This window comes from Stigmatopora argus, chromosome 19 (genome assembly GCF_051989625.1).
Source record: "Stigmatopora argus isolate UIUO_Sarg chromosome 19, RoL_Sarg_1.0, whole genome shotgun sequence".
NCBI classification, from domain to species: domain Eukaryota; kingdom Metazoa; phylum Chordata; class Actinopteri; order Syngnathiformes; family Syngnathidae; genus Stigmatopora; species Stigmatopora argus.
This window is the reverse complement of record NC_135405.1, coordinates 9,167,353-9,190,128: the sequence shown is the minus strand read 5'-3', so window position 1 is coordinate 9,190,128 and position 22,776 is coordinate 9,167,353. Positions and strand designations below refer to the sequence as shown.

General features: G+C 40.4%; 1 protein-coding gene and 1 long non-coding RNA gene across 3 annotated transcripts in view; one reads left to right on the top strand and one right to left on the bottom strand.

Moving 5' to 3' along the window:
* Positions 1-22,776, bottom strand: part of LOC144064357 (MAM domain-containing glycosylphosphatidylinositol anchor protein 2) — a 108,262-nt gene that overhangs the window by 6,129 nt on the left and 79,357 nt on the right. Inside the window, exons 12-17 of the mRNA XM_077586833.1 lie at positions 19,972-20,149; positions 13,655-13,675; positions 11,318-11,473; positions 9,509-9,670; positions 1,727-1,857; positions 729-825 (exon numbers count right to left, since the gene is read on the bottom strand). Coding sequence (XP_077442959.1) covers positions 729-825; positions 1,727-1,857; positions 9,509-9,670; positions 11,318-11,473; positions 13,655-13,675; positions 19,972-20,149 — 745 coding nt within the window. The remainder of the gene's footprint in view (positions 1-728; positions 826-1,726; positions 1,858-9,508; positions 9,671-11,317; positions 11,474-13,654; positions 13,676-19,971; positions 20,150-22,776) is intronic.
* On the top strand, positions 3,028-6,019 carry LOC144064359 (uncharacterized). 2 transcript variants are annotated; one of them, XR_013296778.1, is made up of 4 exons: positions 3,028-3,353; positions 3,457-3,598; positions 4,117-4,228; positions 5,221-6,019. It is a non-coding gene; the product is annotated as an uncharacterized LOC144064359 (long non-coding RNA). The 2 variants fall into 2 exon arrangements; XR_013296777.1 differs by having other exon boundaries at positions 4,117-6,019.

Genomic DNA, 22,776 nt, shown 5'->3' with positions numbered 1-22,776 from the left:
ATCGATTTTGCGGTGATCCCCGTTGCGCAGAATGAACCCCCGTGAGTTGGCGGCGAACTATTCTTGATTAACAGCATCAGCCGAAAGTCACGTTCTGTCAAACCCCATTACCGATTCCTCAACCGTCCCCATCCTTTACCTCACGTCGAGTCATGTAAGATTCATCACGCGAGATTGAATTTTATAATTCATGGTCTCGTCCTCCCCCGCCTGTCCTGAGGGCCGACGACCGCTACCCGCGAATTCATAAAAAAAATACCTTCAATAATGACAGATCATAAAATAAATACATCATCGCGACTAAAAATTGCAAACTGATTTGTCCCACCATGATGAAAAGAGACTGCTACGCTCATTTTCCCATGAATTGTTAAACGGACACGTGGGCTTGAGATGTTTCTGGAAAGAAAACTCCTCGGGGCGTACGAAAGCCAGATTCAATCAAAGCAATGGCGTCACTTCTGCCCGTCCGCCATTACCTTGTCAATTGCAGGCCATTTTCGATGACCTACTTTCCTCACTTTTTTTCCTCTGCTCCTTCTTATTATTTCTTTACCTCTGGCTCGCCCGTTACCGTTCCCGTCCCTACACTGTGCGGCTCGTCACATGATTACAACACTGTTGCTACGGCGACCGGCTCATTTTCCTCCCCGGCAGGGATGGATGGATGAATGCTGACCAACATCTATGATGAATGAGTACTTATTCCATCTGAAAATTCTACTCACTGGGCGGCGGGTCTCGACACTCCCCTTCCTCTAATGTGACGTCATCGATGGCGATGTCCCCCTCGATGCCCGGCCCTCTGATTCCCTCGAGTACCACCTGGAAAAAAGTGTGATTGGATTGGATTGGATAACTTTATTCATCCCGTATTGGGGAAATTTCATTGTGACAGTAGCAGAGGGTGATTAGACAGAACAACAAAGTAAAAGCACAAAGTACAAAGCAAATCAAAGTAAATGGAATCATTAAGAATAATAATAATAATAAATAAATAAATAAATAAAAGATAATCAACTGTTTACTAATGAGTGTTTGTCATCTGTCTAGAAACACGTACTAAAATGGTGGCACGCAAAGATTAGTATAATGGATAAAGTGTCATTATGGCAAAGTATTAGCTCTTCAATTATCGTATAATGGAATACAAAATTCCTTCCGATACAACAGATGAGTGTCAAAGTCATTATTGTCTCAGGCTGCATTTTAGATAATTATAGGTGGCATCAGAGGGCCATTAAATGTATTACGATTATTAATACTGACAGAACAAACTTAAACATACCTGGATTTGGATATCAGAAGCCAAAAAAGGTTTTATTCAATTCATTTAAAAAGAAAAAATGTAGTGGCAATTTTCAAAAATGCTCTTAATATCTCAATCTTTTTAGACCTATAATGTTGTTAATTTAGCAGAAAAAGCTGATGCAAGTGATTGGCTTTTGCAGGATTTGGCTTCATAACCTTGAGTTTTACACACTATCCTTTCGAGTAATCCTCAAATTTACAGTTTTTTAATCACTTTGTGCAGTTTATTATTTTTATGTATTAAAAAAAGAAGATTTTAAATGTTTTTCTCTAGCATAAATCTTGCTGGGCACACAGAAAGTAAGCAAAATTCACACTGCCACTGAATAGGAAGTGTGCCACACTGCCTGTATAGAATGTAGAAATGTATTTTCATTGATTAAAAATATTTTTGAAGACATTAAAGACTTCCTACCTGAAAGGAGGTTGTCGGATGGACGCTGACTTTGGCCTGCTTCCAGCGCTCGCCTTGATTACCGCTTAGTGACCAAACTGGTCCATCTGAGCTGGCCAGGCCTTTTTGCTTGACTAAGGCATTTAGCGTCCCTGCAAGGAAGATAAATTGCATTTTTTACTTGAAATGAACATTGCAACAAAGTACTTTCTAGTATCCAAACAAATAACTTTTTGGTTTCAGCAAAATTTGTAGGCAATTACAGTCATCAATAAACATCTGAGGTAAGATTCAAACCCTGGATAGAATTTACTTGGGAAAAAAAAGCGTTTTTTAACATGTTGCAGCAACAAAAGGCTATTTATTAGTTTGTCCTTAGAATAACAATAAAAGAAACAAGAGGCATTGAGAAAAAAAATAAAAAGAGAGTGCCTTAAGGAATAGAGTTGCTTTCATCCTTGCGCAAAACAATCAAAACAGACAAACATAAAATGCACAGCTGTTAAATCCAGACTAAAAAAAAACCCAAAAGGATTACAGGCTTGTTAACGGTATGGTAACATTGTTCACCATCGGTTACTGACCTTTTAAAGCCTTTTTATGCATTTTCATTTTCCTCAGATAGTCACCTTTGTCGCACATGGATTTTTAAATCATATTGTGGCTTCATTCGACATTCAAAGCCAGCCGAGAAGGTCAAACTAAAGTCCTGCCAAGTGATACATTTTTAAATGGGGGCTCTCAGTGCTCCTATAAATTATTCCTAAACTCATGAAATTACCACAATTTTAAAAGTAGAATTTCAAAACGATCCTTACATATATAAAAAAAAACTTTTCTTGCACTCCTGCACCTACCGTCTAAAAATGTTTGCGGAAATTAGCGACACCTGCTGACCTTATACTTCCATCTGGCTTGCCATCAAGCAATTAAATGAACCATTATTGTTTTATTTACATTTTTTTTTTATTGTTATCAATTTAGAGAATTACTCCTGACTAGAATAGCAAACTTTTACAAATAATGGACTAATGGAAATATCCAACCTTAAATATAACCCTAAAAGTAAACACAAAATACTATCTTTTTCAAAATTATTGCGAATAAAGTTATCCAATGCAATGGCTGCCCTTCAAAACTACATTTGACTTAATTACAAAAAAAACAACAACAAAGTACTAGAACTGTCATTATCATCGCCATTGTACAATTCTTTTATGCAACTATCCTTTTCCTTTGGTTAAGAAATAAAGAGAAACATTGACCCTTGAATTCCAATGTAACACATTTGACTTAATCTGACACTTGTCAAAAAAGATAGGAAAGTTGCATTTGTGTTATCACTGACTTGGCAATATGGACTTGTGAAATGTCAGTCAGTCAGGCGTGCTCTGACACAACCTGGCATGTTCAGAGCTTCCTAAGTTCGCCTTCTTCTCGGCTACTGAAGTCTGCCGTTTAGGTTGTGATGTGTATTATTGAAGCAGATGATGTCTGTGAGGCAGACAGGATGATAAAAAAAAATAACACTTGAAGATTGGGTGAATAAGAAGCCAACTGAACCGGTCTCACCTCTGTGAGACCTCCTGTCTGGTATCGGGCTCTGATCTAATACCTATGATGACACCCTGTGCAACCCCATCAACTGGTACTGGAAACACGTTGATTGTGCTAGTGCTTTTTTTGTCTTAGAAGTGAGAGGGAGAATGACACGGCAGAAGAATAGCCTGAGCTTTATTCCGTTATTGCAGCTATCGCTCCAGTGGGCGCTCCCATCTCATCCGCAACATCACCTGATATTCTTTATCTCCCGTGTGTGCCGACCCCTTGCATACGGTACACGGTCGATTGGTCGCCGGTCTTTTGGTCGCCGGTCTTTTGGTCGCCCGGAAGGTAAGTGATAATTACCATTTAAATCGTTGCTCAAATTCCCTAAATACAAACTGTGAATTACTATTTAGTCATACTTATTGCCCTAGTAATTATTAGGCTAAAGAAAAGCTCCAAATTTCCCGAACTTTTATTGTTTTTTGTTGGAGAACTTGTTAAGACCCTGACTGACGTAGCTTCTTAAAGGGACAACGCATGTACATACAAACTCTTATACACTCACACGTCGGCTCAGTGAAACTGCTCATGGCCATTGTTGGCTTTTATTCATGCGTAGAGCGTGTTGTTTTTACCTTGTTTTGTCGCCGGTCTTTTGGTCGTCGGTCTTTTGGTCGCCGGTCTTTTGGTCGCCCGTTGTCGCGGTCGGGGCGACCAAAAGACCGGCGACCAAAAGACCGGCGACCAATCGACCGCAAACGTTGCATACTGTCGCCGGGTGAAGGATCCTGGGATCGCGTAACGATACCAAGAACTGCTCCTTCTCGCTAACATGTTTTCTTCTTGTCTGCTGGTGAGGTCAGAACTCCCCTCTGCAAGTTGCCAAAGGCTTTAAGCCATCAAGACGTGCGCCACGGTTACCACGGGCCAACTTTGATGTGCGTCAGGCTCAATGAAGCGTGACTCTAATCTCAGGTAAGCCGCCCGCCAGCTAATGGCGGAGGAGTTCCTCTTGGAGCCTTCGCCACTTGCCTCTCATCAGCAATGTTGCGGCCTGGAGCGTTGCCAAGCCACAACTCGAGTCAACCACACGACCCGGTAATAGCATAAAAATTTCATAGCGACATAGTTCAGGGAGCCCGTGTTTATGACGACCTGGAAATAAACACGTTTGAGCGTATGAACCAGGACACAAACTAGTTTGCGCAGCCAGATGAAAAGTTGAGGTTAGTTGGCACGGAACGCTATGCTCAATTAACATGATATTTATTGTATTCTCTTTGGAAAGAGGTTCAAACAATACTGGAAGAATATTAACACACAATTTCAGTTTTACCAACAATTCCTGTTGCGTGCTTGCCATCCACCCAAATTCAATTGTAAAGCAGTGTGCAATTTGCTCTTAAAATCCTCAATAATCTCCTAAAATCACGTTTTGGTGTTTGTTCCTTATAAGTCCTCTGCCGGGCTACAGCATAGGTAAGCGCCATTTCATTTCCATAAACAATGCTGGAGTTCATTGCCAGAAAAGATCCGTTTTGGTTTCATGTCACCACAGAAGCTTTTTTTCCCAGATGGTCATGTTTGGCTCATGTTCCCTTTGGCAAAGATCTGTCATGAATTCAGGTCCTCATCTTTCAGCCATGCCAACAATGGCAGCCAAAACTCGACAGAAAATTATCATAACCGGGCTCCTAAGCAAACTTCTCTCCAGAGCTCAGAAGCAGAGTTCTAAAAAGCGCATGGCCGCTAAAGATCTGAGCCGGATTTTACGTTTTTGACATTTAGCCCATTCATCATAAGACACCACAGATCGGGAATGGGCTTTGCCACAGACGAACAGGGCAGGCAAGCAAGCGGGAATCTGGCTGGCGATCAATTTGAGCAAATTGGAAATGTCACGGCCTACTCAACCTCACCAGGGGGCCCGGAGGAGCTCTCATCTCTCTGCCTTCTCACTTTAACAGCCCCTCCAGATGTTCATTTTGGACCCCCGATCAACATGCTTGCACTTGTTCTTACTCCGGAGGTCAACCGGACATATTCAAATTCCCAATATTTCCAGCAATAAAGGCAAATGAGATTATATCTTAATGTAAAATAATGTTAAAGATGTGAATTCTCCAACTTTTGTCTGACTCTGGCAATATCTCACCATGATGCAACCAGACAGTATCATTGAAAAGCTCCCAAAATATGTCTGTATAAAAGAAATGCATACGATTCTTACTACATTAAGCTGCCACAATACATTTAAATCCGTACAAGAGCAACAATGAGTTTTTTTTCCAGAAACGGTCCATGCCATTCTATTCAATGAGCATAAATTTATAAGCAATTGAACAAAATTTGAACAAGGACTTTGCTTTTGCTACCAAAAATCACCATAGAGTGGCAAGCTACTCACCACTAATATGACCAACGTCTTGCATCATTTTAGGAATGACTTCTTATGACTATACACAAATCAGACATGCCTGTAAATGTCACTTTTCAGTCAATCTTGCTCCGTCAGATGTTTTTTTTTTTGAAAATTCTAGTGACAACTGAAAGCCAATTTCTGTCATGCAATGACACTTCATATTTAGATTAACTTTCCTCATATTTAATGTTCAACTCTGGTAGCACATGGACACAATTTCTAGTTCTTTAAAGGAACTCTAGGAATGGATAACGTACCTTTGTGATATGCCTATAATATTTTTGTCAATTTCTCATTTTTTAAATGACAGCCAACAAACGTGCAATTCTTACCATAGCAATAAAGACATGACTGTAAATGTTTGCATTTTGGCAAAGTGCATACATTGTATTTTTTTAACCTAGCAATACAAATGACCCAAAATAATTCTTAGAAGGAATGCATAAAAGCTGTTTTAGAAAATATTCTTAAAGAGCTCTGATTTGGATTATTAAAGACGAAGCAAGCTGGATGAGGAACTAAGCAGAGGAGTTAGCCAAGTAGGTTGTACGCGGAGCAGAAGGAGGTGGAGGGCGGCGATGGCAACGACGCTGCTTGCGCCTCTGTAGAATACTGAACTAAAAGCTGCCAAATGCTTGCTGCCAGCATGTTATCGAGGGAGAGGAGTGCAGACGTCAGCCCAGCAGTTAAGCTCAGTCATCAGTGTTCCCTTGCTATACTGTGGTTCATGTTGTTGTTGTTTTTTACCATGCTGTATCACGTTTTGTTTAATTGTTAGGCTAGGAGGTAGATCCTTTATGTCTATATACTTAGTATATAGACATAAAGGATCTGTTGTTTTCGGCTGGATTTTACCCCATTTTCGGGCAATGTTTGCCGGTACGCCATTGACGTTTATGGCTGTCTTTTCCCAGGAAAATCACCCCCCTGGCCCGGTTGTAATGTCTGAAAAGCTCCAGTATTTGTATTTAATCATTAAATGCTGCTAGGAAGTGGATTTTACCCCATTTTTGTGCATTGATTATTTTTTATGTGTCGTAGCTGTAGCTGCAGTCGAGGTTTTATAGCCATAAAATAGTTTTTGGGGGTTGGATTGATTCGTTGAAGGCGCTACGAGAAAATTCACGGACCGCCACTGCCATACTATACATCTACCAATCCTGTATTTGGAGCTACGTTGGGATGTTTGGGTCTGCCAGCCTAGGGTAGTCAACTTTTTAAATCAGGATGAATCTCCTTGGGTTCCAAGACACACTCATGAACTGATTTTCTCCACATAAAAATAACTGAATTCCAGTTAATGGTTAATGCATGCAACTGTTCAACCATGTTGCCCTGCGATTTGATGTCCGCCAGTCAAGGAATAATCTGCCTGCTTTACTACTTCATTTTCCACTGGGACAGAGTTAGGGAATAATTTTAAGTGTAACGCAGGTTAACCTTTTAAAAGTTGAACATTGCCCGTTTGGCAGCGAGACTGCTTTTCACATAAGCTGGCTTCAAAATGATCTGACAAGACTTCATTTTCTGGTTTGTTAAGCCCGTAAATGTCAGAGGTGATGGTCCGTAACTTGGCGACACCAACGGCGTTATTGGAGAAAAAAATAACGGTGGTCCCGTGAGTTGATAAAAACACCTGGCGGCTCTGGCACTGGCCAACAAATTCCAAGCCAGAACACGGTCGGTGGCTGCACTAAACTGGGAAATGGTTGTCTCTACTTCCCCGCAACGAACCAGCACCGGACGCATAATGCATGATTACACCTGTAATCTCCACAAAGCTGCAAGCAGTTATGAGAGGTGTTCACTGGCTTAAACGGGCTGCAGTAATAATGTCAACCCTTTCCCCGCCATTGTACTCGCATCCCGGATAGTCCGTGTCCTAAGCTCTGGGGAGGTTTTACATTTTTATTGCTTGGTGTAAAATATACCGTAAAGCTTCTACATCCCCTGGGAGAATGTGTGTATAAACACCGCAGGGGTCGTACGAAATGTAAAACCAACGAGGTTCTGGGTTAAATCCTTAACCCATTGGCTGCCTTTGAGGGCAGTAGACGTGGGGTCCGTTTTGATGGGGAGGGCTCCTTTACTGCCAGTCTCTCCCAGTCAAAATGGCTTAGACAAAACAGATTACTTACTAAAGATCATCACAATTTTTAATGTTAGATGGGTTTTCAAATGGCATCGAGTGTGCATCACTCTATATTTGAGACATCACCAATAGTTATTGGTATTTTGCCCAAAATTCTACAATAAAAAAGGCATCTAACGGAAATGAAAAAGATTTTTTTAACAATATAAGTAATTCACAATGGAGAATTCAACAGTTGGACAGTACAGTCCTTATAGTAAATTTGAATGGGTCTGCCTAACAGATCAATCTTTTAGTCCTTAGGCAAAACATCTCGCATTGGAAAAGTCTCCTACCTCCCGCTTTTCACATTTTTCCATAACGAGAGCAAAATGACACCTCACACAAAGTAACCACTTGGCTGAAGTGCCACATTGCATATTCAGTAGGTTTCAACAGTTCACCTCAAATCACCTCAGAACTGAGCCACCACTTATCTTTGGTAGCTGAGTAGCTAACAGTTGAAAAGCTCGAGACTTTAATGACACACTCCCAGCGGATCGAAGCCTGCGTAATTCCAAGCTAGTATCTAATTGAACCACTCCTGGCCCAACCTTTGCTTGCTTCTTGAGTCTGTAGCAATGAATAATGACTGTTGACTGTATATGAACAAGCTTTAAAACGCTGTCCAGGTACACGGTAGGTAGGTAGGGGTCAGTCCTAAGGAACAGCTGTCATCCAGCATTTTTCCACAACTTGCCTGCAGCTCAATTCTGATCCCGCCGTTCCCACGTACACACAACTACACACTCAAACCGCCCAGTGTTTGCGGTGGGCTGATTGGTCCCCCGGCGGACGAAGCTGAAGTGGCTGACAAAAAGCTGGAAGAGTGCTCCCTCGACAGCTTTGCCACCTTCAAATGGTCTCTGCTATGTTGTTATCTACACTTTATGGGTGGGGTTGTGGGGGTGAGAGAATGAATGCAGGCAGTGTCGGCGACCACTTTTAAAAGGTTGTCTCGCGACGGGGAAATATACCGTAAAATATCTTTAACTGGAACAACCTGACAGCCGCGCAAAATTCCTCTCAGCTCGGCGGCCGCCGCCTTGAGTGAGGCAAAGCGATGAGACGGTGACGTCGCCCTCATGGAGGCAGGCGTCCATTTTTCCTCATCTTTGGCGGCGCGAACAAACAAGCGCTCCATCATAGCGGAGACAAGCGCAGCAGAATATGGTATTATGTGAGATAGCTTGGGGTTCAAGCGCAATCATCGATCAACTTATACCTCAAGGCTGCTGTAATATCTCACACATAGTGAATAACACTCACTGTTGTGCTGCCTCATTAATTACATTCATATATAGCTGAATAGTAATGGGAATTAAGACGTGAGGAGCAGTGATAACAATTTTGGCATCCATTATAGGCGAATTGGGGACATCTATGTATTGCTAAAAGGAATGGATGAAATGGTTTTGAACAAGTGAAGTTGACTTATTATGAATGCTGCTTATTTATTTTATCGAAGCACCAATGAGTCAACCAAATGTAGGTTTGATTTGGAAAGAATAGGACAAGAACTCCTCTGGTTTTTAAGTACTTGTGGGAAATTGCTCAAAAGTACTCGAAAATCAAATTGTTTTTATGAATGGATTCTTGAAACGTCGCCTTATGATCGCTTTGGTGACTAAATTTGATTTTACAGGTAATCCTGGGATTTAGCAATGGAAAAACAAATCCTAGTGCACACAGTGTGTCTTACCTATATGTTTTCCATACATGTGGTAGAAGAAGCCAAAGCAGTAGGCCGGCGGGTTGGTGATCCCGTAGGGGTTCTTCGGGGCGATGTTAAAAAACGGACTGACCAGCCGCGCGTAATCCCCTTCTTTCCGTGGTCTTGATGTTTCGATGTACATGTAGAAACCTTTAAGCATTGATAAATAATTTGGAATTAGACCAACATTTTGGTTAAAAAAAACACAGCAGACCTTGTTTGACCTCCTACAAAGAACTACTCTACATTGCCATGGTTACACATTTAACTTTATCCTATAAAGCTTCATCCCATAATATGCATGCATCTCACACTTTGTTTTTACCAGAAAATTATTAGTCAACACGAATTCATTTCTTTTCTTCTCAACTGCTCCCTCAACAAATAAAATCAAAACAAATCATATATTTTAAAATAGTACGAGCTGACAGAATGATATTAAAAACTGATAGAATCACAGTTTCAAGATTAATACATCAATACATAAAAAAATTCTCTTTGACGAGGCGTGGATAAAATAAAGAATTTATTCTTCGTCTCAGCATCTCGAAATGATTTTTGCATTAACTCGTTTGTATTAACTGGTGTTTGTTTAATTGACTAAGGCTAGAAGTAGCTATTTTTTTTCTCCTATCCAATTGTGGCTAACAACACAAAGCAAATAAAGTCAACCAAAAGTCGTCTTCGAATCAAGTTGGGGAAAGTCATAAAACAAAATACAATTGTAGAAAAGTTAACTGCACTTTATTATATTATATAAGCCTACCCCTACTTCAGTGGTGCATATATTTTTTTCTTGACCGTGTTTGAAAGGAATTACAAATTTACTGCAGACAGAGATGACAATGGTATTTTGAGGCTACCGACCGAGCAGCTTCGGCAGCCAAAAGTCTAATGGAAAGTCTCCTGGGGCCGAATCTCCGATAATTATTCTCAAAGAGGAAAGGGGGCCAGTAATGAAATGCTGGACATTTCGAGACCATTATGTGATTAGAGCGGATGCATTATTTACTGCTTCAGCTGCTGCTCCTGCTGCTGGAGTGGTAGAGAATTTGAAAAATCACTCATATCTTCAATTGGGTTTATCCTCTATTCATCTCTACTATTGAATACCTGGTGGTGAATACGCGGAATGTTAAACAACGTAGTGTGGTAACCATGGTGAAGGAAGTACGCCAGCTATTTTGATTGTGTTCTGTTCAGCAAATTGGTTGAGGCATACATTATGCAGCCTCCAACTTTCAATAATTCAGACTTGTATTCTTGCTTTTTTTCTTCTTCAAAATAGTGGCACTTTAGAGGCATGATTGAAAGAAAAAGGCTTTAATTAATCATGTTGGTCATTGCTAATTTTATATCTCTATCTTAAGTGCAAATGTATGTATTTATGGATCCATGCATGTATAAATGCAGGTTTGAACGACATATATGGGATTGCACTTGGCCTAAAAGCATTTAAGTTTCACTTTTATTTTCAAACGTCCTATAGCGCTTTAAAAAGGCATTGTATGCAAAATAATGTAAATGTTCCTTTTGGTTCTGCTGTAAATATATTTTCTACAATATCTGGGTTAAGGAGAGCTAGCTTGAGGTACTAAATCAGCTAGTAGAGGGCACCAAAGAACCATATTAAAATTTTATATATCTGATGTGTGGTGTTAATGCTGTTAGTCAAATAAAGTGCAGCAAAGTTTGATTTCCTGGCAAAACAAACATGTCTATTCTTTTAGAAGAAAAAAAAAATATTCACAACATTTTGCTGATTCCACTACTTTAGGAAAAGGATGCATTACTGACCCTGCTTGGAGCCAGCGCGGTCCCCGCTGGGCCCCGTGTTTGGCGTGTACTTGGTGTCACGGGTGGCGGCGCTATGCCTCGTCCAATCAAAGTCATCGTTCTTGTCCTGGGTGAACATGCAGATGGGATCCTCCTCAAAGCTGCAGTGGAACTCTCCTGGTGAAAGTAATAAATGTACAGTTATGACATGTGTGTATGTGTGTGTGTATGTATCCTGTATATTCATGAGACCTGCGGTCACTGTGTGTCTCTCTCGGGGGGGGGGGCTCTACAATAGCAAAGTCCTAATTACGCCACACGTTGAACAGATTTCTAAATTAAGATGTGAACTTGCGCTGACTGCGTCATTGGCAAGCTCAGGTGGTGGGTTTTCTTGACAAAGAGGTGTTCACAATGGAGGGATTTGCTGCACCACAAATACCATTACACATTAGGCTGTCATGCATGTGGGTGTTCCTCTGCACAAAAATCAGCACCATCACCATAATACTACTATATGAATATAGCATAATACTTCAAATTCGATTGAAGTAAGTGTTTAAAAATGTACAAAATACTATCGGTGTAGTGGGGGCATTCGTTATTTACAGTTTGGACCACACAATGGGTTTAAGGTCCAATAAAAACAATTGTTTTTCATTGGTGTGTACACTAACACATTTTAGTTTTTGGAATTGTGCGAAATTGCTTGGATTTCCGTGTCAAAATCAAACTACGGACGGGAGCACGGTGTCCTAGTGTTGAGTACATTTGCCTCACGTCTGAGAACCGCCGCATCATGGGCGCAAAGCAAAAAAAAAATTAGAGGCTCACGGGAGCGCTACCCCGCAGTGTCCTTAAAAGCACTAACGTTTAACATGCCGGGCATGTTCTGCTAAATATTCATTGATTTATTAAAACGTAGCTCGCAGCCATTTGCTGAGTCATGACCTTGAGCATTGCGGCGTGGGTAGCCGCGAGTCAGGTGAGCTGCGTGGGCGCACCGCAGAGGGCCGAGAACAAAAAGCTAAAAGGGCCGATCGCTTTAAAGAGTGGAGAAGGAAGAGGATGAATGGCAACTTCATCCTATTTCAATTGTAACGATGCTTCACCTTTATTGAGGACAGACGTGTCAACTTCTTACTCCTCACCAAACATAATCACCACAAATACTATACACAACTTCTCCTGAATTATTATTTTTTCCCCAGCTATTCACTATTATGTTCTGAAAAACTCACCTATCTGCTTTTTTATGCTTAGTTCAAAGCATCAGCACCATCTGGTGGTATCTATTCAGCAAAGAACTACTACTGCACACTGAATTGGACTTGCAGTCATTTTTTTATACTTCTCAAGTGATTTAAAACAAATCTGTTGTAGGAATAAAAACTTAATTGTATTTTTCCATCACACAAACAGGCTTTTGATTGTTCCTTGGGTCACTTTAGGTAACTGCCCGGCAACAGAGGAACAAACAGACCTCTAAGATTTTCTTTAAAATTGAAATGACAATCTGGCCCAGAAAAATAATAGACACAAAACCCTTCAAGCAGTCCAGGGAGTCCTTAAAGGGGGTTTGCAAGCACCCTCATCTTTTTCATAATCCTAATGACAATCCAACATGGTGACCGTGTGCATGCCTGAATGCTTTGAGAAAATGAAAATAATCAAAACGTGTTAATGAAGCATGAATGGAAAGTAATATGACCAAAATTGAATTCAATTAAGTGCATAAGCACTGGTTCTATGTACTGACTTTTCCAAAAACTATTAATGTGCAATAAAGCGACCAGTTAGTTTCATGCTGACCAAAAACAGACAACGTGAGCACAATCATTTTCCTATTGGTTTTTAGTATGACATGATCCGAATCAATCATACATTGCCAAAAACGTGGTCCTAATATTCCATTTCAAAAGCAGCGTGTATCGCCCCCCCCCCCACAATAAAATAAAATATATATTTTTTAAAACCTCACATTGCCACTGAGACTAAGTGGGAATTGAACACGGTGAAAACTTCAGGGATAGCTTTAATGATGTCGGTGATTAACGTGTTTGTTGTTTTGTTCGAAACTCTTTTAAAAAGGTAAAAATATGAATAAATATTCCCAGCAGCGCAGTGCAGCGGGTCTCTCGCAATCAGTCAAAGTGTGTGGTTTTGTAAAGTTGAACAATAAAGAGTGCCATTAGGGGGAATAAACACTTGCCCATGCAAGTCACATGACGCTGTTTACATGCCCAATCCATCAGTGCGGCGAATAATAATGGATTGCCGTCATATGGAGTTGAAGGCAAGTGTTTCAATGCCATGATTACTTTATACAAGTGATAATGTGCCAGCTTTCATACTTACTTAGGTGAGGGTTGACGGGAGCTGGGGAAGAGAGAAACAAAAGAAAGATGTTAGCATCTTAAAAGCTTCAGAAATATCACTAATTCTTGAATAATCGTTTAGCAAAAGTTGGAAAAAATAACTATCACATCCAAGGCTTGTCAGATCACAACCCAATTCTAAACAATGACCATCCCATGCTTCTACAAGCGGGCATTTGTAAGTCACGGTGCCATTGTATTTCCGATTGGTGGGAAAAAAAATGTTTGCCAGCCAGTCGGACCACTTTAATGGGATTTTTCTTTCTCAGAAACGCTTTTACCGGCATTGGCGATTCTCCCGCACAAGGTGACTCCCGTTTGGAGCACTAAGCCCATTTCATACGTCTACTAAAAACATCAAAATGAATGTCCGCTAATCACATTAAATCCCTGGCTCATTCTTTCTTGGTTCCTGACTTCACGGTTAACAATATTGCTTTCCATTGTGAAGGCGGCGTCACAAAGGTGGAGGCTTACTGCAAGCAGCCAGTTTTCGACTACACCGAAAAAAAAAGAACTGTTTTCCAAGCAGAGTAAACAGCATTTAACCTGCCAGGAAGATTCATGAGCATTTTCCAATGATCGATGGCTGACCAGCTGAATAGATGTGATGCAGCAGCTCAAGCACAAAACTATGTAGCCGCATGATTTATGGATGCTCCGCAAGTCACTAAGGGAAAGGAGGCAGGGTAGGGATTGATTAGAGCCCAAACAATTAAAGCAGTAATAACAAATCATCCCCACAAAGAAAAAGTTCTCCTCAAGCTTGCAACATAGGTGGATACTGACACTGTTGTATGGATTTGTGGAAATAATTGATTTTTCCAACGAAAAAAAAACCTACAAAATATAAAACCAATGGATGCAACATGTATTAAATGTGCACAATGTAATGGTATCCAATACTACTCTTAATAATGGACTAAAGGTCTTTCTACGAAACATCTGAGTACCAATGTAGTAATACGGTACTCGGACGTTTCGTCGAAAGACGTTTGGTCCCCGGACGTTTGGTCAACCGGACGTTTGGTCGAGCGGACATTTGGTAGAACGGACGTTTGGTCGAATGGACGTTTTGTAGAACGGACGTTTGGTCGCCGGGTTACTGTTGAAACCAGCTCTCAAAATTATAATCATGAGAGAGAGAGTTTAATATCTAAATATCTAATATCAAAATATCAACAGTAAACTCTCTGTCATAATTTGACAGCGAGCGAACCCGGCGACCAAACGTCCGTTCTACCAAACGTCTGTTCTACCAAACATCCGGTCGACCAAATGTCCGTTCTACCAAACGTCCGGTCGACCAAACGTCCGGTCGACCAAATGTCCGGTCGACCAAACGTCCGGGGACCAAACGTCTTTCTACGAAACGTCCGGTCACGTACTGCATTACTACAATAAAAGCTGTCAAACATACCATCGTCTTTATCACACCCATTTCATAAATCTTATTGAATTTACAATATGTTATCAACAATCATATATTCTTTGTAAACAACGTGCGCAATATTTCCCCAGAAGACTTCGCTGTGAATCCAAACCGAATAAGTACATAAATATATAAAAATACACATACACACAGCATACCCCTCTAAAAAAAAAAATATGAACCCATTTCAAATAATTCCATATGATGCGCTCTATTGATATCACGAGTTGTCAGGGTCTTGAGTTTAATTCCGTTCCCCGTGCACGTGTGCTGTACCTAATAAAGTGAAGTGGGAGCGTGTCAATGCCGCAACTGTGGGCGTGCGCTCGCCGTATAAATGCTTTAATAATCTTTTATGCTGCCAATCCAAACCACAGTGGACTCTGCAAAATGAATAGCACTGCAGCATAGCAAGTGTGTGTGCGTGTGTGTGGTTGCATTCTCCAAGGTGGTTGGTGCAGGGAAAAAATATATTAAATGACCACTCAGCCCAGGGCCCTCTTTGCACACACTTTCCTCCCGTTTCTCATAGATAACGTTTTGTCGTGCCTACTGCTATTTCTTTTCTTCTGCTTGTTTTCTACCTGCAAGCCCGCTCGCCGTTTGGTATGGCTCGCGTGAACGTGTCTCCTCGAGCACTGCGTCTTCTCCCACTGAGGAAATGGAGTCGAGGCAGCCCAGAGGCCACTTTATTGCTCTTTTGCACACATTCCCGTAGCTGCAAATGGGATTTAACTCGCAATTCAATTCGGGGAACTATGTCAAACAAATAAAAACAAATGGGCTGCTCTATACCGCAACTGTTAATGCAACTGTTTTACATGGCGCAGTTCATAAAATTGTGGACTGAGAGCCGTGTGCGATGATGAAAACAATATGCTCGCTTTGTTATGCTTTGGCAGGGACATCAAAAAACGTCTGGTGGAATGAACAAAGTGAAAATACAGTGGTATAAATGTTGAATCTGTGCACATTGAAATGAATGCGGCAGGACGAAAAACAACCAAAGTTGTGAAAATATGGCATTTTTGTAAGGAATACTGTACTTTACAACATATTTTACTAGTTTAAAAAACCCAAAACAAACTGTTCACAATACAGCAGTCGTCCGTACAAAATAATTTCATCTAGAATCCTAGCAATTGTTTTTCACAGAGGATAAAGAATATACGCTTGTATGCAAACACTGTCTTAATGTCCAAATCCATGTTCCCATGTGTAAAAGGGGTAAATTAACAAATGTATAAATGCCATTCATTATCTTAGCCATGTTGTTTTCATTCTTTAAACCGGACAAAACCGAGTTTTGGGGATCCAAGATGGCGGCGCGCTCTCCAGTTTGGTGTTTTGTTTTCTCAGTCTTATTGGGAAAATCACTTTGTGGAGTAGCACCACCAATTTCGTTATACGCAGCTGTGTATGATCACAATAAAGGCTTTTGATTTTGATTTTTGATTTTGATTCTTTGACTAGCTCGGTTCATAACCTTAAAAACTTGTGAAATCAACGAGACAAAAAATATGCTTAACAAATGCAGTATAGATGGTTAAGTAATGGCTAGGGGGTCAATCTATTTTCCTCAATCACTTTTAATCCTTTTTTAAATGAAATGAATTCACCCCAAAACAGAACTTTCAAAAAGTAAGAACAACGTCTCGTTCTGTGACTACTAAATTCCCCCAAACAAATGCAGTATAGATGCTTAAGTAATGTGATATGGCTAGGGGGTTCAATCTATTTTCCTCAATCACTTTTAATCCTTTTTTAAATGAAATGAATTCACCCCAAAAAAGAACTTTGAAAAAGTAAGTACAACGTCTCGTTCTGTGACTACTAAATTCCTCCACAGGTGAATTCAAACAATAACTCTTCATGCATATAATAGTCTTCCATTGTGCTATTATTGACTCAAATGTGGTTCTTTGGCGGATAGAAAGCTAGCACTTCATACGCTATAAAGCTTGCCAAAAAGCATTTTTCAAATGGTCTCTATTAAACAGTGGCTGCACACCTATTCCATGGACACGTCCACTCATAATGACATAACGCAAACACTATTGGGTTGAATTCGGCACTGAATCAGCAGCAGACAGGACTATGTGTGCTAATTTACTGCTGTGTTCAGCCAAGTGTTTGACTGTGGAAAATGAATCATTGAACTGACCTTAACAAAAAAATCGTTTCTGATGATTGGTTGGTGAGTGCGTATAATTAATATGTCTTTAGCTGTGTTTTATGATTGCCGAAACATTGACACGACGGGAAATAATAATTTCAGGCTTCAAAATGGAAAAGTGATTGATATCCTTCACGGAAACTAAACCTTTATTAGCTCTACAGGTCGTTTGTCAAAAAGCTAACTTTGGCCTAATACATTTCCGACTTAGAATGGTAGAGATGGATTACTTTAACATAGGATTGTGACAACAATTTCTCTTTCCCTATTAGTAAGAGCGTTAATCCAAGATGAAATGCAACCATTTCAAGATGTTGTGCTCTTTTAAATCAGTCCTAACTTGAAAGACAAAGGCCAAATAAGGTAAATCCAAGTTTTGATATCCTGAAATACAACACCCCGTCCCTAGACACTTGCCAAATGAGTTCCCATAAAGTAAGCGAACAAAGTTTCTTTCCTTTCTTATCTTGAGGAAATGAGCCTTATTTTGAGATGGATAGCGTTGCTCCGTGTTCGGCCCTCAAAAACAAAAACCTTAAATACGTAGTCCTCCTTCCAGGATGTTGTCTCAGCAGGTGCTGAGTTCGTTACTGTGTGGCGGTGACACGGCCATTCATCAGAGCTCTAGCTGGGGACGCCATAACTACTTTTCTTTTCTAGGCAACTCACAAAAAAGAAACCCTTAACGAGCGCGTTCAAGTCTAAGAGTCAAGGTACTAAAACCTGACTGTGGTACTTACTCAAAGAATCTAAACAACCCTCCAAAATCTTTTCACCCCGCGTGCAGTTATGCTTGATATTCGCCAAAACAAACATCATTTTGCGTAAAGACGGCTGTATAAAGCTGTAATTATCTTTAAATTGCATGGAAATATACTGTAATTTTTGAACTGTAAACTGCACCCATAGAATTTTACAAGTGAACAGTATTTATTGATATTTAAGTCGCACTGTCTATAAATCGGAGGCCTATTCACAGCTAAAGATGATTGTTATATAGTAATTAAAATGTTCAACTCAATATCGACACTCCAAAATGTCTGTTTGTTCAAAATGAATTGGACAAAAATGAATCAAACTTTCATTCTATTTGACAATTACACACGTCCTAAGAAAACATAATTAAAACAAACCAAAAACTCTTTAAATGAGTTTTTCACTAGTAGATGTCCAATCTATTTAAACTGGAAGAGCGGCAGCCAATCATATCTGAAATAGCTCCTCATCTCTCTAAAAGCCTTGCGCAAGTCTAACAAATGTAAATATCAATTCCTTATTTGCAAAGTGAATTCTCCAAGAGGAAAATAAAGAAAATATGCATCCATGTATATTTAATAGCCCCCTATTTATACATACAGTAAAATGCATGCACTGTCTGCACATGTCACGCGTACAGGGATCACATGAACCCATGTTTTTTCCAACAACATCTTGAACTATGCCTTTACTTTCCCCTGAGCCAGCAGAAATTACATTATTTTCTTTTAGATTTAATAACAAAAGCCATAGAACGGAAACTCCTAACGAGCAAGACAACGCACCAAAGATCCTAGATCGTCTTTTGCGAGTCAGTCTGCACACGTCTGACGGGGGGATATGAGCAAGTGGAGTGCATTTATCTCAGACCTACATTAGCCTGTGACGCCACGCCGTGCGTGGGAGAACAGAAGCAGCCCTAGAGTGGTAATTAGTCCGGTCTCTCGTCGGGCAGGCCATTCGCACATAGAGGAAAGGCTCTCTCTCTTCTTCTTCCTTCTCTTAATAAATAAAAAAGGAAGAGATCTTTGTTTCCTCCGATATGGGCACTCTCCTTCTGCTCCATACTAATTAGCAATAATTCTCGTCTTTTCGACCATTCGGGAAGTAGGGTGCACATAACTTTATGTTATGTGGAGCCACATTTCGACAAATGCAAAACTGTGTCGACAAGTTGAATTGCCAATCCATGACATAGGAAAATACTTTTGAAAATAAGTATTTCTATATATAAAAAATGCTTTTGAGATGTTAAAATTGTAAAAAATGACATCTCATAATATAGCACTAGTTGGTAGCGTGAGTTCCATGTTGAAATGATTCTAAAAATTCCTAAAAGGTGTTAAATATGCAGTCAGTATGGTTCGTTCTTTCATGCAAAAAGAAATACTCAAATTCAGGAATGAAGTCACAAAAATGTCATTTCCGATCGAGTGACGGGGAACTTGTGTCACATACCGATCTGTTAGCCGCTTTGACCCGAACTAAATGTTTGACTAACGCGGTGTTTTCAAGTGCTTTCCAGCTCTCGTGCAAAGAGAGCAGACCTGACTCAGGCAATAAAGGTCACGGTGGAAGCAGGCGATGAGTCGCTTGATCAACATTCATTTGGCTCAAACGGGCAAAGGAGCAAAGCAGGCTGATTTCCAGCTGCCTCCCTGTGACTGACAGTGTTGGATGCAATACTAATTATTTTAATGAGTTCACTTTTCCTGGGTCCTCTCTTGCATATCATACATAATCTGTGGCATTCTCAGTATGAGAAAGTGCAGATTGCTCACATCAGGGTCAACTTTTGAGGATTCGCTGAATAATGTGATGTTAAAACCGAGCTATTTGTGACTCGATTTGGGATATCATTTTTTTTTAAATTCTAAGTATCCCTATGCCACATAAAAACGCTATATTTTGAGGGTAAGAAAAAAGGACTCACCACTGTAGGTGACGATCCGCACGGTGGAGTCACCCTCACCAAAACGGGTGATGGGCGTAAGGCGCACTTCGTAGGACTCGGGCTTGATTAGATCCGTGAGGTTGTGAGTCATAAGCTCTCCCTTGTTGATAGTACCGTCCATCGGGATTTCTTGCTCCCACCATCGCTGCTGTCCCATCTACAGAGGTGACAAGCAAAAAGTCAGATGGAGTCATATGGCTGAAAGCCATCATTCAATGAGGGAAAATGGATAGGATGCCATTTGCCGTTAAAGGTATTTTGACCTTTTCTGTTTAAAACTTTACATCATGTTGTATTAATTACAGTATCTAAAACACAGGTGTCAAAGTGGCGGCCCGGGGGCCAAATCTGGCCCGCTGCATCATTTCGTGCGGCCCGAGAAAGTAAATTATGAGTGCCGACTTTCTGTTTTAGGATCAAATTCAAATGAAGATTATAGATGTAAATTGTATTTCCTGATTTTACCCTTTTTAAATCAATAATTGCAATTTTTTTTTGTAAAATCTTTTAAAAATATTTTCTGTTTTCCACTTTAATATTGAACGTAAACAAATATTTTGTTTCCTTTTGAAATGAAAAACAAATGATTAAAAGACAGTTTTTCCTTTCAAAGAAAATAAGCTCAAATAAACATTGTTTTAGATCTATAAAAAACTGAATATTTAGGGCTTCTGATCCATTTCTTTTAATCCGATTAAAAAAAGAAAAATCTAAATATTATATCTAAAAAGGTCCGGCCCACGTGAAATCGAGTTGACGTTAATGCGGCCCGCGAACCAACACGAGTTTGACACCCTTGATCTAAAACATACAAATGTACTGCCAGTGAATGAGTTGATTACAGAATTTAACTCAAGTCCAATTAACAAAGCACCACCAACGAAATCTTCTCGAATAAATTCCAGGAGAAAAAAATGGGAGACCCTTAGGGTAGTAGTCTGAGCTTGCATTTTCTTTAGTACAAAAAAACCAAGCCATTTCTCTTAGTTACTTATTGTATATACTATACAATAGGTAGCAGACTGATTTGGAGTACTGCGCTATGAAACCTGAAGCTTATTCAGCTCTCCAAATGATGCTTTAAACACCTCATTTTTCCCAATTTAGTCTGTACAGTGAGCTTAAGGCCGTTAAGTGGTATTTGCAGCCAGCTTTATTAGATAAATCTTACAAAGGACATTTTTTTTCCCTGGCACTGTATTTACATTTAATACCGAGCAAATATGCAACCCTTTCAAAATCCTAGGCAGGATGTACACTCTCATCCGCCAATTAACCTCGTCTCTACGCATTTGTAGGGACGCATCGACATTAAATGCTACATAACTAAAACAATTTTCCCTGTGTGAGCTGTTGACAGCACGTTGCTCATTAGGCACATTTGCTTTCAAAGTAGCGCACCAGCCTTTGAAATCAGAGTCAGCTTTCAACCCATCAGCAAAGATGTAGTAGTCGTATCAGCTTCCTTGCCTCACCACCCGCCCAAAAAAAAGGTAAGACTTCAGTCCCTGCCTTTAAGAAAAGCTAACTGATGGAAATCCATACATTACATAGCTGAGCTGTGGCTTCACCCTTGATGTTCAAAAAAGCAGAAACAATGGTCTGCTGCAGCAGTGGCCAACGGGGTTATGTGCGGTAGCGCGCTACGTGTTATCCTTGAGAATGGCTACAACTGGGCGGACAGCGCTGCACAAAAATGAGAGACGACTCCTGAATCCCAAACGGAAGCCATGCATGTATGCCCTTCTCAGTCTCAGCAGCAAATCCAATGAAATAGCTGCGAGTATGCGTGTGGTAGAATGCTCTGAATGAAGTAATTACTTAGAGTCTGGGGGAGATGATGCTGTTTTACGCTTTTCATTGCAGCTTACTTTTCCTTGTAAATAAACATGGAGAATGATACAACTAATTCTTGCTGTCCACAGACAAGATACAAATAAGAAAAGGTTAAGATAGTTGACAGAACCAATACATTCCATTCTCACTTGGTGGCAGGGTGATTGTGAGTCTTTCAGTATGTGTGCCCTACGATTGACTGGCGACCTATCAGCTGGGATAGGTTCCAGTACCCCACGACGACGAGGATAAACGTTGTTGAAAAGGAATGAATATCGAATAGCAATGAAGAGTTACAATAAACAAGACGTTGACGGTAATATTTCCAAATACTTTGTACACAAATCTGATTACTGCATTTCAATCCATGGCAAAGGAAAATTCGACACATCACTCTTCTGGTCAATTGGAAAAAAAGCAACTCACCCACTGAAATGCCGTTAACTTTAACAGGTTGGTCTATAACTGTCAATATTTAAGCCCATCACCATTATAGTGTTCCTCTTCCATGTTAATCACATTGGCAAATTAGAGCAGTTATAAACTAGAGAAAACCGAGCCAAAGTGTTGGAATATTGGCTTCTAGAGCAAAACATCCCCGGGCCATTTATCGCTGGATAATGTTTCAGTAGCAAACATGAATGAGGTGGCCCGAGCATCCCTTTTCCTCCACATTCCAGCAACTCCCAGGGGAATCCGAGGCCAGATGAGATCTGCTATTATTCAGCTTTTATCAGAAGCCTCCACCAACCTCAGCAGACTCCTCTTGATGTGAAGTAGCGGCGGCTCCCTGGGGATCCCCACGCAGTTTCTGAGGGCCGACTCAGACTTTCTGAGAAAGACGCTCATTCCAGGCCACTTGGATTCATGCCTCCATTCCGATGGTTGGTTGGGTAGTCAGAGCGTGAACGGTTCGGAAAAAGTGCACTGTAGCATTCTTGCGAGGAC